This window comes from Bombina bombina, chromosome 1 (assembly GCF_027579735.1).
Source record: "Bombina bombina isolate aBomBom1 chromosome 1, aBomBom1.pri, whole genome shotgun sequence".
Lineage (NCBI taxonomy): Eukaryota > Metazoa > Chordata > Amphibia > Anura > Bombinatoridae > Bombina > Bombina bombina.
The window spans coordinates 1132546215-1132565232 of record NC_069499.1 but is presented as its reverse complement, the minus strand read 5'-3'; the positions used below and the strand labels follow the sequence as shown (position 1 = coordinate 1132565232).

General features: G+C 36.3%; 1 protein-coding gene across 1 annotated transcript; it reads left to right on the top strand.

The window, feature by feature from the left end:
- Positions 1-278: 278 nt before the first annotated feature.
- On the top strand, positions 279-10541 carry LOC128663387 (keratin, type I cytoskeletal 19-like). The gene is made up of 8 exons (XM_053717701.1): positions 279-773; positions 2683-2765; positions 7939-8095; positions 8173-8334; positions 8850-8975; positions 9500-9720; positions 10083-10117; positions 10483-10541. Exons 1-8 carry the CDS (start codon positions 279-281, stop codon positions 10539-10541), a joined length of 1338 nt encoding a protein of 445 aa, XP_053573676.1.
- Positions 10542-19018: the final 8477 nt, after the last annotated feature.

Genomic DNA, 19018 nt, shown 5'->3' with positions numbered 1-19018 from the left:
ATCATAATTAACTAAACAATAAAGTGCATATGATGCTTATATAGACAACACTAACAATCTCTCCCTCTGATATTTTATTGACTTTCTAAAACACAAGTGTTTATAGTAAATGCTAATAAACTAGTGTCAAATCCAAAAGGAATTTAAAGGCTTTAAAATGCCAATAAATCTTAGTCAGCATCTTACAACACCCACTGTACTCCCTATATAAAGAATCCCAGAGTGAGAGGCCTTTAGAACTCACTTGTTCATCAAGCTAATCTCATCAGCTTCTTACCATGAGACACAGCACCATCCATAGTTTCCCCTCAGCTGGCTCCTACAAGGGAACTGGTCATTCTGGTGCACATTGTTCTAAGATCTCACAGCATATTTCATCCCATCAAGGGGGCTCCCACATGTCTTCTCATGGAGGGCACTACAGAGCTGCCCGTGTGCATGGAGGATCAGTGTGTAAACCAGTCTCATTCACCAAGCATCCATCTGCAAATCATGGATGCAGTACTGGAAGTACCCATGGTGGCCATAGTCATGGGGGCAGTTTTGGAGGTCATAGTGGGTGGAAAAGTCATGGTCTTCTTAGCACTAATGAGAAGGAGACCATGCAGATCCTGAATGGCCGACTTTCATCCTATCTGGAGAAGGTGCATTCACTGGAACAGGAAAATGCCCAACTGGAGAGGAAGATATGTGAGTGGTATGAAAACAATGCACCCAGCTCCTTACCTGACTCAAGTCAGTACTTTAGAATCATCCAGGATCTGCAAAACCAGGTAAAAACAAACAAAAACTAGTGAATATTATATAGCAAAAAATTATATAGTATTTGGTAGCTAGTTGCTGGATCTATCAGAAGAAGCATGAAAAGTGCCTTGCATGGATTTTCAAAGGATTTTTTAATTGATGGCCATCACAGTTAATTCTATAAATGTATTATAAAATCCATTATTATTCAAATCCATTAGCTTTTAGCATTTATTTATTGTCCTCTTTAAAATCCGTTTTGGTCTGTTTCAGACAGATTATCTTGGGGACAGATGCTAAATATAAGATTAAGACACAATTATCTCTAAAATCTCAAAATTGTTGCAGTTAGTACTTATTAATTACATTATTACAGAACAGTAACAGCAAAATGTTATGGCTTTAATGTTAAAGGGCATATTTTTGCTTTAAGTAGGTGATTAAAGCTGCAGTAAATGAATAGCACAAATACATTTTGAATAGGTTTTGCTCCTCCATTCCAGCGCTGCTGTGTACAAAAGTGTGCCTGGCATCTAAAAAAAATCAATATCAATAATGCATTTTATGCCATTGTAAAATTCTAGATTTACAGTGGGTGCGTTGCTTAACTACTAAACTATCTGTCAGCAGTTTGCACAAATCATACAAAAAATTACATCATTAATTATTATTATTTTAAGTCAAATTTCCGTTTAAAGCGATATGAAACCCACATATTTATTTCATGATTCAGATGAGCATGTGATTTTAAATAACTTTCTAATCTACTTCTATTATCAATTTTTCATTCTCTTTTATATCTTTCGTTAAAAAGCAGGGACATATGCTTAGGTGCTGGGCCATTTCTTTAGCATTATTTGACAGCAGTTTTACAAGAATGTTATCCATTTGCAAGAGCACTAGATGACAGCAGTTTTACAAGAATGTTATTCATTTGCAAGAGCACTAGATGGCAGCAGTTTTACAAGAATGTTATTCATTTGCAAGAGCACTAGATGGCAGCAGTTTTGCTAGAATGTTATTCATTTGCAAGAGCACTATAAGGCAGCAGTTTTACAAGAATGTTATCCATTTGCAAGAGCACTAGATGGCAGCAGTTTTGCTAGAATGTTATCCATTTGCAAGAGCACTAGATGGCAGCAGTTTTTACAAGAATGTTATCCATTTGCAAGAGCACTAGATGGCAGCAGTTTTGCTAGAATGTTATCCATTTGCAAGAGCACTAGATGGCAGCAGTTTTGCTAGAATGTTATCCATTTGCAAGAGCACTAGATGGCAGCAGTTTTACAAGAATGTTATCCATTTGCAAGAGCACTAGATGGCAGCAGTTTTACAAGAATGTTATCCATTTGCAAGAGCACTAGATGGCAGCAGTTTTACAAGAATGTTATCCATTTGCAAGAGCACTAGATGGCAGCAGTTTTGCTAGAATGTTATCCATTTGCAAGAGCACTAGATGGCAGCAGTTTTGCTAGAATGTTATCCATTTGCAAGAGCACTAGATGGCAGCAGTTTTGCTAGAATGTTATCCATTTGCAAGAGCACTAGATGGCAGCAGTTTTGCTAGAATGTTATCCATTTGCAAGAGCACTAGATGGCAGCAGTTTTACAAGAATGTTATCCATTTGCAAGAGCACTAGATGGCAGCAGTTTTACAAGAATGTTATCCATTTGCAAGAGCACTAGATGGCAGCATTCCATGTAGTGCTCCAGATGCCTACCTAGGTATCTTTTCAACAAAGAATATCATGGGAACAAAGCAAATGTTATAATAGAAACAAATGGGAAACTTTTTAAAAATGCTACGCTCTGTCTGAATCACAAAATATCATTTTTGGGTTTCATTTTCCTTTAACTACAGTGTATTTATTTATCAATCATTTCAATCCCTATGTGATTCACAGGGAATCAACAGAACATTGTGTTTGTCTGTTACAGATCTCTGCAGTGACTGTGGAAAATGCCAGAATTGTTTTGCAAACTGACAATGCTAGACTGGCTGCTGATGACTTCCGAAACAAGTACGTTTTGTAGACACTTGTAGCTCAGTAAGGGAACGTGGGCAGATAAGCACCAATTTTCATAGCTTTGGAGACAGAATAGAGAAGTTTTTAGGGGAAGGTGATTATTTGAAGTGTGTTGGAGAGCCATCCGCAGTACTCAAGTTGTATTCATTTTGTTGCAGGCTTGATTTGTCAGCTAGAGAAACAATATACAATATAGATATGTACTCCCCTTTGGTTTCTTGAACTGCTGCCATCCCACAGTCTCTTCCAAAGGCTGTTCAATCGGTATGTGTGTGCAGAGGGAGGCGCTTGTTCACCAAAGGTTCCAAACGATTCACTGGGGTGTATTCCACAACTTCCTCAAAGTAAAAAGATATGGCACTGAAATATTGTATCCATAGACTGTGATATAAAGTGTAGATACTAACAGTATAGATTGAGATAAATGGCTCCTCAGGTGTTCAAAGAAAGGAAAAGATTTTCGCCAGCTTTAGATAAAAAGCAGCTTTTATTTGCCCAAAGCGTTTCAATGGTCAGTGCCATCTTTTTCAAGAGCATTCACAGATAATTTGCTTTACAAACCATAGCATACCTTACCACAATGCAGGCGGTCTTAAATACAAAAAAAAAAAGACGCTACCTGTGATCCCATTGGTTGGGGACGGGTTTACACACGTTCACATAAAAATACAAATTAAAAAGACTTCCTAATATCTTTGAACACATTATCTAAGTAATAAACTATTTATGTTACACAATAAAATATATAAAAAATATTTCATAAATGCTAATTGAATACAAAATGAGAGCGACTAATCAAATTCATTATATATTTAAAAATTCTTTACCAATCCTTAAGAGTAGAATAATTCAGTTCTCTTTCGAGCCGTTTCTTTGTACCAGTTAAAAATCATGTCCGCTTGTTCTGTTTGGTCACATGTTCAATTATGTCCAATCGAAAACGTCCCATTTTAAGAAATGCTGTTTTATCAACGGCTATATATGGCGTTTTAAACTAAATAACATTGGGAATAAGAAAAGAAGCATTAATGTCGTGAACAACATCCATGATATCATTGATTTCACTCTATCGCCATAAGTAAATGGCTAGACATACAAAAAATGCATGAAGCAACAGAGTACAAAATATCTAATTAATTGTATAAAGATCCCATAAAATAACAAAATACTAAGGGGCCTATCTATTAAGCTCCGAATGGAGCCAGACTCGCCAGAAACAGCAGTTATGAAGCAGCGGTCACAAAGACCGCTGCTCCATAACCTGTCTGCCTGCTCTGAGCAGGCGGACAGACATCGCCGCAATTCAACCCGATAGAGTACGATTGGGTTGATTGACACCCCCTTCTGGTGGCCCATTGGCCGCTAGTCTGCAGGGGGAAGCGTTGCACCAGCAGCTCTTGTGAAAGGAAAGGAAAAGATTTTCGCCGGCTTTAGATAAAAAGCAGCTTTTATTTGCCCAAAGCGTTTCAATGGTCCACCAGACCTTGTTAAATAGAGGCCAAAGTATCTAGTTATTTATATAGAGACAGCAAATTTGTCCAAACTGCATACTCAATTAATATTCACTTTGTGTAATAGACAATATTCTAAAAACACATAAGAATATTAAAATCAACTTATAATCTATATAAGGACAGGTAAATGTATTTATAAATGGGGAGGGTTTTAAATAAAAGCGGCAATTTTAGTGTCTTTATTTAGACCCCAATGAGAGTAAGTTTTGAGTGTATGAATCCATCTTAGCTCTCTTTGGTCCAACTCTTTAGCCATATCACCACCTCTCCAATGAGTTTTGACTTTTTCTTTTCCCAGCCACAGAAAGGTTTCTTTTTTTAAAAGATTGATTGATTTGTCAGCTGTAGGCCCTACTATATATAGTACAAAATATGGATGTATACGAGCCCAGTCTCAACTGGTACCAAGCTTATACCAACAAAGAACTAGATTACAAGTGGATGTGATAAGCAGTATAGCTGGACCATGCAAAAATTAACACAAAACTTGATAATACAAGTCCTTAGTAAATCAGATTTATCCCAGCAGTTTTAGCTTGGGTGGCATTGCTTTAGCAAACCCATTACTTTCAATGTATATTGCAACCGTGCAAAATAGTGCTGATATTACAAGTTGAAAGTTATGAGTTCTAAATTGTGTAAGAAGAATTAGCGTGACCTGATACCTGAATTAAAGTGTAAGGGTTAAAAAAACACGTCTGAAACATATTAAAATATTACACACATATATACACATTTTGAATAAAAACATATAATTTATATTTATAAAAAGGATTTAAAAGGGTTAAAAAAAGTATATGGCAAGGTGTTTGATTGGAAAGGGGTCCATTTTATATAATCTATCTATCTATCTATCTATCTATCTATCTATATATATATATTTACGTGTGTGTACACATACATGTTTACACATAGAAACACATAAATACACATGTATACACATATATAGACATTTATACATGCAAGCATACACATATACACACTTTGGAGCTCTTTCCAATCAAATACCTTGAAATACTTCTCATTCCTATGTTTTCAACTTAGAAGAAAATGTTCTTCTTATTTTAAATATATATTTCAATATAAAGTATATATGTATATATTCAAATAGATATATAGTTATAGATATATATTTTACAATTTGTTTTAGATATGCAAATAAATATATATTTAAAAATAAAAAGAATATTTTCTTCTAAGTGAAGAAAATAGCAATTTGGAGTATTTCTACCACACATTTGCATTAGCATAGTTGGTCTAGCGCAGTATTAGGCAATAAAATGAAAAGACTTTCTTTAGCACACCCCATAGAACTATATGGGGAGAGGGAGTTAGCAAAGTCAAAATTAGGAATTAGGGCGAATGTGGCTAAATCTAAATTTTAATGGTAGAACGAATATTCCTTTGGATATTCGTTGCACATAATCGAATATTGATAAGAACAAAAATGCTTTCAAATTCAAATGTTGCTTTCAAATCAAATGTTGCTTTCGAATTCGAATGTTGATTTCGAATGTATATGTTCATAATAGTTCATATATACTCATTTGAGTTTCAAATGTGTATAGTCGATATATTATGAACATTCAAAATTAAAATGGATTTGCATTATTTAGAATTAGCTATTTAAAATTTTTCTTTACATTTAAAAATAAATATAAAGGACCAGATTAGAAGCGGAGTGCTATCGTTAGCGCTAGGAGCATAAACATGATAGCAAAATTGCAGTATTCTTCACACAAAAAATCCAAATTACAAATGGCGCACTGTTTAAATTACCACAAATTAATTTGTGCAAATTTGCTGTAATCTACGCTCCTTATATTTTCTATGGCTAGCGAAAAGTGATAATATGCGCTCGTATTACAAGTTGAAAGTAAATGCGATCACGAGAACGCAATTGCATTTACCGCTCAAATGAAAGGTTGCGTAATGAGTTTGCCCGTATGAAACAGTTGTACTAAACTACTCTACAAACCCCTAAACTGCCATCCCCACTTCTCAAACTACTTGTTTACACTATTAACCCCTAATCTGCTAGCCCCCACAGAAAAAGTAAACCACTACACTATTAACTCCTAATCCGCTAGCCCCACACCGCAAACTAAACATCTACACTATTAACCCCTAAACTGCAAGCCCCACAACTCAAGATAGATCCTAACAATACCAAAAAAAATTACATTACTTTAAAAATAAAAACACTACCATTACTAAAAAAAAAATCAAAAATAAAAATGACAAAGCCTAATATTACAAAAAAATAACAAAGAAATTACCAATAAAAAAGATTTATGCCTATTCAAGTACCCAAAATAAAAAAATACTTTTCTAAAACTAAACTACAAATAGCCCTTAAAAGGGTCCTTTGTAGGGCATTTTCCTAAAGTGATCCAGCTCTTTTTCTGAAAAAAAGAAAAATCCCTCGCCCCAAAATAAAAAACTATCTAAAAAAAATTGAATCTAAAAAGTGCCCTTAAAAGGGAATTTGGCTGGACATTGCCCTTTAAAGTACATTTAGCTCTTTTGTTGCCCATAATAAAAAACCCACTCAAAAAAAAACTACGACTTAACCCCATGATGGTACTCACCAAAGATGACGGTGGTGGAGCTTCATCTTGATCCATGCGGTGGTCCTCATTCATCCTTCTTCTTATCCGGTAGCGGCCCATCTTCTTATCTTCATCCTGGTGGCAGCGGTGTCGGTCTTCATCTTCTGAGCTTGAACACAGAGGTACCCTTTATGTGGTCCCCAGCCGCACACTGAATTTGGAATGCAAGGTACCCCATTTATATAGGTGTACTCTTGCATTCCTTTTGGCTTATTTGAATGTTCAAATTCAAATCAGCCAATAGAATGAAAGGAAAACAATTTTACAGTATGCTGTGCCTTTAAGTAAGGAGATGATACATTTACAATAAAATAAATTGAATATTAAAAAAAGAAAGTACAGTAAAAAATGTATTGTTCAATTACATTAAAAATCGTACCGAAAGTTATCTTAAATTTTTTTATTTTATGTAAAAATTTAAATTCGTATTTAATGCACAGTACAAATCATAATCAAACAAACAGCTCATATAAAAAAACACTGTGAAATTTATATTTATAAGTATGAAATTAATTGCTTAATGTTTTCCTACTTGTGAAATGGATTTCCTCGCCATGGGCAAAGCTGAAAGTTCTCTGGCAGGTTTCAGCATTCTCTAAACTTTTTTTCTTTGCAGCTCTCACTGTTTTACCTTAAAAACTGAAAGGTGGCAAGATTGTATGAAAATAAACAAAACACTTATTACCCTAATTGAACAAAATGCATGAATATGGAAATAGAGGCAATTGTAAAGCACAATACACTGAAAACAGGGTTATCTGATGTGTATTAGCTGAAGGATTTAATTGTTAAAGGGTTTTCACTTGTGATCTGGCAAATATTAGATAATTGCCCTAAGTGTCTGACACAAAGGAGTTAATATTTGTTTGTATGAAAATACATGTGAGACAAACGTTACATAAAATGGGTCAATGTGAGGAGTTGGCAGAGTTTTGACCTAAGAATATAAAGACGATTATACAGAAATACATACTGTAATTGTCAAATTTCCTTCATTTTCTTGTGTAATTGTAATAAAGTATAAATCCTTGTCTCACAAAGGTATGAGATGGAGCTCAGTCTGAGTAACAGTGTTCAAGCTGATGTCAATAACCTGCGCAGGATCTTAGAAGGGTTAAACAGGGAGACTTGTGACTTGCAAGCACAGGTTCAGAACCTCCAGGAAGAATTACAACAGATGAGAAGGAATCATGAGGAGGTAAAATGCTGAAATAAAATAAAATTGTGCAGGGAATATAATTAAATAGTGCAACTGAATTGCATTTTTGTTAAAAGGAAGTAAATAGTTTGAGAGCTCAACTGGGAGCCAGAGTCAATGTGGAACTGAACACCGCTCCATCCGTAGACCTGAACGGAGCCTTGAATGAGATCAGAGCACAGTATGAGAACCTGATGGACAGAAACATGAGAGAGGCTGAGACCATGTTCCGGCAAAGGGTAAAGAGTCTTCTATATCTCTGTTTCCAAAGCAAATACATTAGAAGCCATCCTAGTACAGTTAGGTAAACAAGATATCACATATTATACATACAGCCACAGCACTGCCAAAACATTTACTAAACATACTATATGTTATCATTCTAATTTAGCTGAGTGTTTTTTAAACTTCCAAATAATTTAGAATGAAAAAATGATACTTACTATTTTATTGTGGAAGTGTGTTTCTATGCAATGATAAATTACATTGATCTTACTAATCAGTAAGTTGTTGGTCCCTGGGAATCAAATAAGCAAAAACAGAAATTTCAACAGACTGAAATTATTTTACCATGCTTAACTGCTTCTATATGCATGGTAGAGCATTTTTGAATTTGATGTGCCTCTGTCTTTAAAAATGTAGAGAAAACAATGTATGAGCCCTGAGTCCAGCTTGTCTTTTATAGCTACACAATTTTTCACACAATAAAAAAGGAGGGCATCTCAGTGGATCTTTTTTTTATTTCTGTTAAAAGAGTGAAGAACTTAATCGTCAAGTGATGTTTGGGTCTGAACAACTGGAATCTATCACATCTGAGCTTATTGAGTTGAAGCGCTGTGCACAGACCCTGGAGATTGAACTACAAAGTCAGCTAAGCATGGTACATATTCATTTACACTATGTGTTATAATGACTTCAATATATTTCTGTATGAGCTAACGCATTTTTTATAAGGCATAAGATGTTTTTATTTTATTAATAGATAGTAATAATATTATTTGACAATAATCTGATTACAACATGGAAAAAAAAAAAATGATGTATATTATATCAGACCCCTGGATTTAAAATAATGAAAATCCCCTGTTTTTGTATGTCATGGAAAAGTGTTAGTGATACAAAACTTATAGGGGGCATCTTTCTTGGGTCAGGGGGTTATAAAAAGGATTTAGAAGGAAAGGTTTAACCACATGCCCAATGAAAAGGAACTTGCTGCTTGGCGTTGTTATAAAGCAGTCACTAAAGTGTTACTTTGAACCAAAAAAAGAAGACAAATATAGAACTCTTATCTGTTTTTTAAGTCACACAAAATATATTAATATTTGTTTACCAGTGTTATAATAAAAGTCACACTGCTATTTTATTGTTTTATGTCTTACTATGATCATTCTCTGTGGTTTATAGATCTCAGCCCTGGAGTGCACGCTAGCCGAGACACAGGCCAGTTACAGTTCACAACTTGCTCAGCTACAAAGTCTGATTGACAACGTTGAAGCTCAGCTGACACAGAACAGATCTGACCTTGAGCGCCAGAACCAAGCGTACAGGATACTCATGGACCAGAAGACCCATCTTGAGATGGAGATTGCTACCTACAAGCGTCTGCTGGATGGACATGACATTCAGTATGAGAAATTATATTTTATATATTGTTTATACCACACTTTAAACAAATTTAATTGTTGTAGATCTTTGTTAAAACACCAGAAGCTGTTTTATGACAAACTGTTTTCCTTTTACCAAATTCCATTACATTTTTATATGTTTTTTAGTTGATAATTGACTTATTTTCTGAAGTTAGCAGCCATTTAAAAGGTGACCATAACAATGCATGATACTTATGTCACTGACAGAATGTGTAATTATATTACATTTAAAATCATTAATTTCATTCCAAAAGGCTGTAGAAATAGTATGTAAATATATAAAAGAGAAACAATTTCCTTCCAAAGTTATTAACCACCAAGTATTTTTATTTGCTTAACAGATTTTCTGGACACATTATCTCAGGTGGTAGCCATGGTAAGTTACGTTCTATTACATGTGTCTATAATACTTACTCCAAAGCTTATATCAAGCATTAATATAATATACTTTAAAATGTGCTATGATACATTAATAAAAAAATGCATATCTGTCAGCATAGAGGAAAATAAAGGGCCTACATGTGACTATTGTAGTATAGACAATGAGGGTTTACCAATATCTTTATTAATATGTTTAGTGTATTATGACATTTTAGGTGTTAGGTGCATGAGTTAAGCTTCTCTGACTAGATGACTTTAGAGAAGTTTGGTTATGTAACATTAAAATAAATTTGGTTTATTTTTTTGGTCGTCATGATGTTATGAATGAAAGACAATAACAGATATTTTCCATCTCTCTAGGATCACACCACAGTGTGACACATCATACCCCAGAACATGTCAGTCATGCCAGCTGTTAAATCACTTGCTTCTGCTGAGGTTTAACAATGCTGGTAGTCACAAAAATCTCTCCAGTCTACTGTTTCTGAAATGGGACATTTTCTTTTCTTTTACCTCTCAACACAATAACTTTTGTTTCAATAAAAAAGGTTGATATTTGGAGGTGACTGACATAATGGTTGAATCATTTTCTTTTTACCTAGATTAGTGTTTTTCAAATCCAGTCCTCAATCACAACTAACTGGTCACATTGTGCAGTACCTTCCTTCCTGGTGCACAGTTAATTTTGTTAAATACTGAGCCAAGATAGGCAACATCTTTGAAATCTGTCCTTTTGTACTAGATGATTTGAACATTGGATCATTAGAACATCTTCTTATTGCAATTTTATTTGCCTAAAGTCACATAGGAATACCATTATTTATGCTTAAAGGTACACATGCAATTTTGATTAGGCAAAGATTTATTTGAAATTGTAAAATTCCAGGTAACTTTCTCACCAGCTACAATAAGAATGGAAAATATAACATAAAAACACAACCATTGTGATATCTGTGATCACTAAGATGCAGGATGTCCTCATGTAAAGCTTCTTCATAAGCTTGTGTATTACATGTAATAATGATGATTTTGGGACGTATATGTCATTTGTCAAGAATTAACTGTTCATGGACTTCATTTTCTGTAACTGTTTTTCCAATAAACTATTCTGTCTCATGCAGCCTGGATTTTGTGTTGCATTTTGTGAACTGATGAATAGTGCTGAAATAAATGGTAACATTTCCTTAGAAACCTCACAATACACATATAGGGAAACATTTAAAGGGCAGTCAAGTCCAAAAAAAACTTTCATGATTCAGATATGGCATGTAATTTTAAATAACTTTCCAATTTACTTTTATCACCAATTTTGCTTTGTTCGCTTGGTATTCTTAGTTGAAAGCTAAACCAAAGAGGTTCATATGCTAATTTCTATGTCCTTGAAGGCTGCCTCTAATCTGAATGCATTTTGAGAGTTTTTCACCAATAGAGGCCATTAGTTCATGTGTTTCATATAGATAACATTGAGTCTGTCAAAAGAACTGAAATAAGGGGGCTGTTTGCAGAGGCTTAGCTTCAAGGTAATCACAGAGGCAAAACATGTATTATTATAACTGTGTTGGCTATGCAAAACTGGGGAATGGGTAATAAAGGGATTATCTATCTTTTTAAACAACAAAATTTCTGGTGTTCACTGTCCCTTTAAGAAGCCAGGGCAGGCAAGACTTGCTCCATTGAACCTGTCTGCCTGGTATCGCGGCCAGCAGGCAGCAATACGCTGCACGCATTTAACATTGCACCAGCAGCTGCTGGTGCAATGCCGCTCCTTGCCCCAGAGGCTGTCAATCACCCCTGTCGGACTTGTCTGGGGTGATTTTCATCCATAAAATCAGAGTTGGCGAGTAGGTTAGGAAGCAGCGAGCGGTCCAACGCAAGTTTCACCGGATAGCTGGGAGGGTGTTGACTTTTAGAACTAAACTCCGCCTTACAGCACATGGTTGAAGTGTCGGCGTTAGCTGTTAAATTTATGCGGTTGTGAATAAGTTTGTCATACCCGAGTGATTTTACTTGTTGTAATAAAAACGATTTTAGGTAGCTGGATGTCTCTCCGGTCCCTTCGATAAACAGACAAGGTTATACATAGGCTTTTAAACTGAGAGCTAAGTCATAGCTCTAGCGAGTATGAGTACATCTCCATTCCTATGCATTATATTGTTCCTAAACAGGACTTCACTATTATTTGTTTTTCCTTTTTTTAAGGACACCTACACAGAAGATTTCAGGACTTACATCCTATTTTTTGTGCACTCAACAAATCTTTCATCAAATACTAATTATACTGAAAGACATATGTGTTTTCATATGTAGTGTATGTAATGACACGCATTCAATTTAACTTATACTATTTTCATATCAGAATTTTATATTCAGGCAAAGGGCTTTAGCATAGAAATACATACATATACATGGATACATATGTGTATATATATATATATATGTGTACATATGTATTAATGTATTTATGTGTCTTTATATGTATTTAAAGACATATATACACATATGAACACATAAATACATACTATAAATATATATATATATATATACTGTATATATATATATATATATATACTGTACATATATATATATATATATATATATATATATATATATATATATATATATATATATAGCCCTTTGCAGTCAAAAAGATGAAAACATGTTAAAGCATATTTATGCAATATTAATTTTAATAAAGCGTTACACTGTATTTACTGTAAATATTTAATTTTCCAATGTTCTACTACTTGTGCCAAAATAATTTTACAGACTATATTCAAAAGTCTTGCTCATGATACACTATTAATGGATGTGGCAACTGGCAACATGGGCAGTGGTTGAAACTGATGCACTTAATGGCTTCTCTACAACTAAAAAGGATGGTAGTGATGGAGAGAATCAATGCTTGTGAAAACTGCTGGCTTAAAACTGGAGAGGAACTTGGGTTGCTGCCCACAATGCACAGCCTCTGTAGTGTAATGCTCTTCGTCACTATCTCCTTACACTCATAATCAAGTGTCATAAGCGCACTGTGGTTGCCTATACTCTTGAGCCACTGGAGTGCTCTCGCTCTGTCTTATTCTGTAAATCCTACTGCCTGCACTGGCTGGCTCTCTAGCTCCACCTGTCTGCTAAATGCAGGCAGTTACCCAGTCAGCAGCCAATAAAAGGCTGCTTCCTGCCTTTGTCCGTGTATTGAATCTTGTATTCTGGGTGTGCTATACTTTCCTTGCTGGACTTCCTGTTGCTGACACTTGCATCTCTGGACTACTCTCTTGTTTGCTGCCTGCCCTGACCATTGGACTGCCCCTGACCTCTTGCTTGTCTACTGATTTGGTTCTGTTGTTTGCCAGTCTGGATTCCGACACTTGGACTGTTTTATGGCAATCCTTGTTGTTTAGAGATTCTGCCTATATCTGCCTGTTCTGGTTCTGACCCAGCTAGTCGACTTCATCTTCTCCACCCTGCCTCTGGGTCTTAGTGCTATTGTTTTTGACTGTGGGGTTTATTTAGTGTCACTCCACTTGGTGCCAGGATAATAAGACTGCAGACATCAAGTGCCTTTTGGTCCAGAGTAAAGGGCGGCTATAGAAACATGCTGAGTCAGAATAATAATATCCTCCTCAGCCAAACCAGAGACTGGGGAAATTTGCTTAATGATATCCTCTTCTTTCAGATTGGTTTGCACAGTAGAATCATTATGCTGCTGCTGGGAGACAAACTTCTGATTCTGATAAACCCACTGGCTGCTATAAAATATGGAGGGAATCTGGAGAGTGATGGAACTGGCAGTAGTATACCCGATTGTGGCACTGGGCAGAAACTGGTATAGGTGGTTTTTGGAGTAGACTAGAGAGTTGATCTGTATATGTAGGCTGCTTGGTAACCTCAGACTCCTCCCAGTCATATTATTAGGCTTGGAGCCAAACAATGCTAATTCAGCACCTACACCTTCAGTTCTCCTCATTGCAGTGGTGTCCCAAGGTTGGGGTGGTGAGTGCTATCCATCTCAGATTCTTGCTCAGCTGTCAGTAGGGAGGGGTGATGGAGGATGGCATTGGCATATGGATTGAAAGAGGGACGGGATCAGTCCGATGATAAGAAATATATATTGCTTTGCTAATTAAATGAATTATGAGGTCACGGTGGCTCAGGAGGTGGATGGTCATGGAACGGATTAAAAAAATTATGATTGATGCATTTGCAATTTGATAATGGAACACTATAGTATTATGTTTTTTATATGTTATGTTCTGGTCCTGGTCACTGGACTGGTATAAGACAGTTGTTTTGCCTTAGGCTAAGTCACTTCGTCGTATTTGACAACTAGTGGGATACATAATATGTTTCTCTTCTCCCATTATTGTAGCAAGTGCTCACATGGAGTATTGAGAGCAGAGTTAATTTTATTATTCATAACCTTTGTTTTGTAACCTTTTTGTTTGAATGGCTGGGACAGTGTGATGAGGTGTTTGTCACGGTCCTTGGTATCTGAGCAAACTCTGCGATATCTGGTAGCCTGACCATTGATTATGGATTTTTTAATCTGATTGGGGTGGGAGCTGGAGCTGTGGAGGTAGCTGCACCTATCTGTTGGTTAAATATATACAGATGATTGCAGTTTGCCATTTGTGATGGATATTGTTGTATCCAGGAAGATGACACAGTGTTTAGCAAAATTCATTTTAAGCTTGACTGATTCTTGGGGATGATTTAACATGCTGCAAATAACATAAGTTAAGAAGCAACAGTCTTAACACCACTGCTCCTTAACTTAATCCGCCAACTCTGAGGTGACAGCAATCATCACGATCAGATATGATCGGAATGATTGATACCCCCTGCTAGCAGCCGATTGGCCGCAAATGTGCAGGGGCTGCATTGCACAAGCATTTCACTAGAAATGCTTGTGTAATATTAAATGCTGACAGGGTATGCTGTCTGCATTTAGGGATGTCAGGCGGACATGATCCACTAAATCAGCCCCTTGAAGTGAATTAAATGATTTATGAAAATGATCTAGTTTTTTTCTCCTTGAAAATATCATCAATGTAGCAAAAGTATTTGAAGAATTTGTGAGGATGAGTCTCTGTCAGCCATTAAGAGATTTGCGCATTCTGGTGACATTTTGTTGCCCATGGTTGTTCCCATAGTTTGTAGATAGAAAATGAAAAAAATTTGAGTGAGTATAAATTCTTTAAGTTTACTGAATGTAGAAGAACCATATGTCTGGCTATGGCTTTCAGAGGAAAGAAAGTTTAAGCTGGCATCAAAACCATCTCTATGTGGAAAATTGCTGTTAAGAAATTCCACATCCATTGTCACAAGTATGGTATTCTCTGGCAATTCTGTTATGTTCTGGCTGTTTTTGTTAAGAAAATGTTGTGTCTTTTATAAAGCTAGTGGTGTTAATAACTAAGGGCTTAAGAATATTCTCAACCCCCAAGGCAGAACATAGTGTGATCTGTGATGTCATCGCAGAAAGTGCAGGACACCTGAAAAAAGTGCAGGACTCTTCAAACAGATCTGAACTGTGTTAAGATTTATTTAACACAGTGCAGCTAGAGAGGAAAAAGTTTAGATTTTTTTTTACCTTGAATCCATCCGGTCTGTCAGATTTAGTCTCCCTGGAGACCGGATGTGCACCTCTGCTCTGTATTTTGTTTATTTTTATTGCCAGTGTCTGCCTGTCAGAGCACATGGAGATCGTAGGAAAGCTGCACTCTAGCAGTGACCATGGCAGAATCTCAGGACGATTCCTCCCCCTCTTCTGTCTGCTGCTTATCTTCAGGTTGGCAAGCTCAGTCCACTGGAAGTACTTTAAAACACTTTTTAACAGAGAGAGAGCTGCAATAGTATAACCTTTTCTTGCAATCATATGGTTAAGTTGTCTCCATATGTTAGCTATGAGGATTTTCTGTTATATTCGCCCACTGTGTTACGTTATCCTACCTACGTAATGCGTTTGGCCAGATAGAGCACTTTCATATCCGCCATTTTAGTTTGAAACAGAGGCGGATGTCAACATTTTGATTGGATGGTGATATTTGGAGTGCAGATCTTGCTCAAACATAAAACATTAAAATATAAACACAAACTATTATGTATGTTATTAGCTTGTGATGATAGCATTAATTTTATAACTGTATTTTTTTTCAGGGTACAGATATGTTTCTATTATTTTTTGTTACATAGCCTGAAAAATACATTTATAAAATAAACGCTATCATCACAAGCTAATACCATACAAATATTTGGTGTTTATGTTTTAATTATTTATGTTTGAGTGAGATCTGCATTTGAAACAGCGAAATATAAGGTGATAGGAAAAGTATACAGAATATGACCACTATTTAAACATCAGCCTCCTTTTGAAACAAATATGGTGGATATTAAAGTTCTCTATCTAGATGTAGGTTTGGCCGTACGTGTTACGTAAGTAGGACAACGTAACAAGGCAGGGAAATATTACAGAACAAGGGCAGTTGGTTATGTGGGAGGGACTGTAGCTCCGTGTTTTACTGCTTAATGGCCCTGTAATCACTCAAGTGTAACTTACAGGAGTGAGTCTGTTTTTATTTGCATTCCTTATTGAAATGATCTGCTCTTTAAAACTAATCTTTTATCATTCATGTACATAATATTGCATTTAAATACAAAAATATATTTTTCAGTTTAATTAATAATGGTCTAGTTTATATACAGTATATATATATATATATATATAGTATATTTAAAAATTGTGTATATTTATATATATATATATATATATCATTCAAATCTTACCATCTTCTAACCTGACCTATACAAATCAAATGTGGAATTCTGAAATGTTGCCATTGTTGACTAAATAAACACATTTTAAATTAGCTAGTGCTTCAGAGTAACGGCCTATTTAAAACTGTATTACATTTCAGAATGACCTGCAGACATTTTTTTTAACAAAAAAAATCTCTTCGCAGAAAGTGAAAAAAAGTTCTGCCTCTGGGTTCTCCACTTAGGGTTGCCACCTCGGCCATGTTTTCCTGGACACTTATGAGTTACACATGCTGCAGGGTGTGCAGAGGGAAACATGAATTGCACCCCTGGATAGGACACGAATAGTGATCCTGGACAGCACTATTCATTTTACTCCCCTGCATACCCTGCAGCAGGGGTAACTCATAAGTGTCCAGGAAAACATGGAAGAGGTGGCAACACTAGGCCCGATATTTGCTCAGTGAGGGTGTCCATGCCTGTTATTATTGATCTCCCTGTATACATATGTATTCATTTAGTATCTGACTAATACAGTCTGTTTTTCTGTCCTTGTTTTTAATAAAATATTTTAACTACTACATCCTGGGAGTATCCTTGTGAGCCGTGGGCCTTTATGCCTACCTGCTACATCACTAAGAGCTTAGTTATAGCTCTCTTCAATGTAAATATTGTTCCCTGTGCGATTGGATTAGTTGATCCATACATACTTCACTATGTTTTTCTTTTTCCTTCCTTGCATATCTTCCTGTGATCCTGTGAACCTCTGCAATCAAGCACCTGAGGCAGATTTTCTGCCTATTTGGATTTTCCTTTAACATATCCTTGCTTATTTACACTTTTGTTGTTTTGTACATACTGTATATATGCATATAAATACATAAATACGTATGTACACGCATATAAACATATCAATATATACACATATTTAGACATGTACATGTATGTATCTCTATGTTAAAGCATTTGCAGGCCTTAACAATTATTAAACAGTGTTATTATATATAGTGTAACTATACTTTTAATTTTGATGTTTCTTATGCAACTTTTTTGTCGAGCATAACAGTTAACCAGAGCTCTGAAGTCAAATGAGTTAAATTCAATTGCACTCAAGCAAATGCATTTACTTTTAACTCATAGGGGCCTATCTATCAAGCTCCTGTGTTTATGGCGAGCCTGCAACAGCAGTTTCAGAAACACAAAGACCGCTGCTCCATAACCCTGTCCGCCTGCTCTGAGCAAGCAGACAGACATCGAAAGAATTCAACCCGATCGAGTACGATCGGGTTGATTGACACTCCCTGCTGGCGGCCGGTTGGCCACGAGTCTTCAGGGGGCGGCGTTGCACCAGCAGCTCTTGTGAGCTGCTGGTGCAATGCTGAATACGGAGAGCGTATTGCTCTCTGTATTCAGTGAGGTCTGTCGGACCTGATCCGCACTGTCAAATCAGGTCCGCCAGACCTTGTTAAATAGAGGCCATAATACGCACGCTACTTTAGATGCACGCAAAGAGACATGAAAACCCCTTATCGCTCTCACGAGTGTACCACTTGTAATCTAGCTCAAAGGCAGATCATTGAATGGATCGCTCCTGTCTAGGAAACAACTAGATTATTAAAACATCCTGTATTAAAGAACTAGGTTGTTTACAATCTTGTGGTCTTAACATTAATCTGGATATTCAAACCTTTTTCACAGACCTCGCTGAATGCGGAGAGCAATACGCTCTACATATTCAGCATCACAGGAGCTGCTGGTGCAACGCCACCCCCGGCAGATTCCTGGCCAGCAGGGGGGTGTCAGTCAACCCAATCGTACTTGATTGGGTTGAATTGCGCGATGTCTGTCCGCCTGCTCAGAGCAGGCAGACAGGTTATGGAGCAGCGGTCTTTAGACCGCTGCTTCATAATTGGTGTTTCTGGCGAGCCTAAAGGCTCTTTGCATAAATAAAAAGAGAGAGAGAGATGCACTCAGCTGAGACAGAACAAAAGCTGGAAAAACTTCCGTGCCTGTTCATTTTATTATAGTGTGCTACTCAGGGTGCATACTCTTTTAGCACACTATGCCCCTTCACAGAGAAAAAATATCCTGTAGCATATCAGTCTGACCCTGCCCAATGACAGTCCAGCGCCGAAATACCAGG

Excerpts from the sequence above, each read along its gene's own strand:
- LOC128663387 (XM_053717701.1), top strand. The coding sequence starts at position 279 with ATGAGACACAGCACCATCCATAGTTTCCCCTCAGCTGGCTCCTACAAG. Across the intron at positions 2,766-7,938 it reads GCTGATGACTTCCGAAACAA|GTATGAGATGGAGCTCAGTC; the intron begins GTACGTTTTGTA and ends TGTCTCACAAAG. Across the intron at positions 10,118-10,482 it reads TATCTCAGGTGGTAGCCATG|GATCACACCACAGTGTGACA; the intron begins GTAAGTTACGTT and ends CCATCTCTCTAG.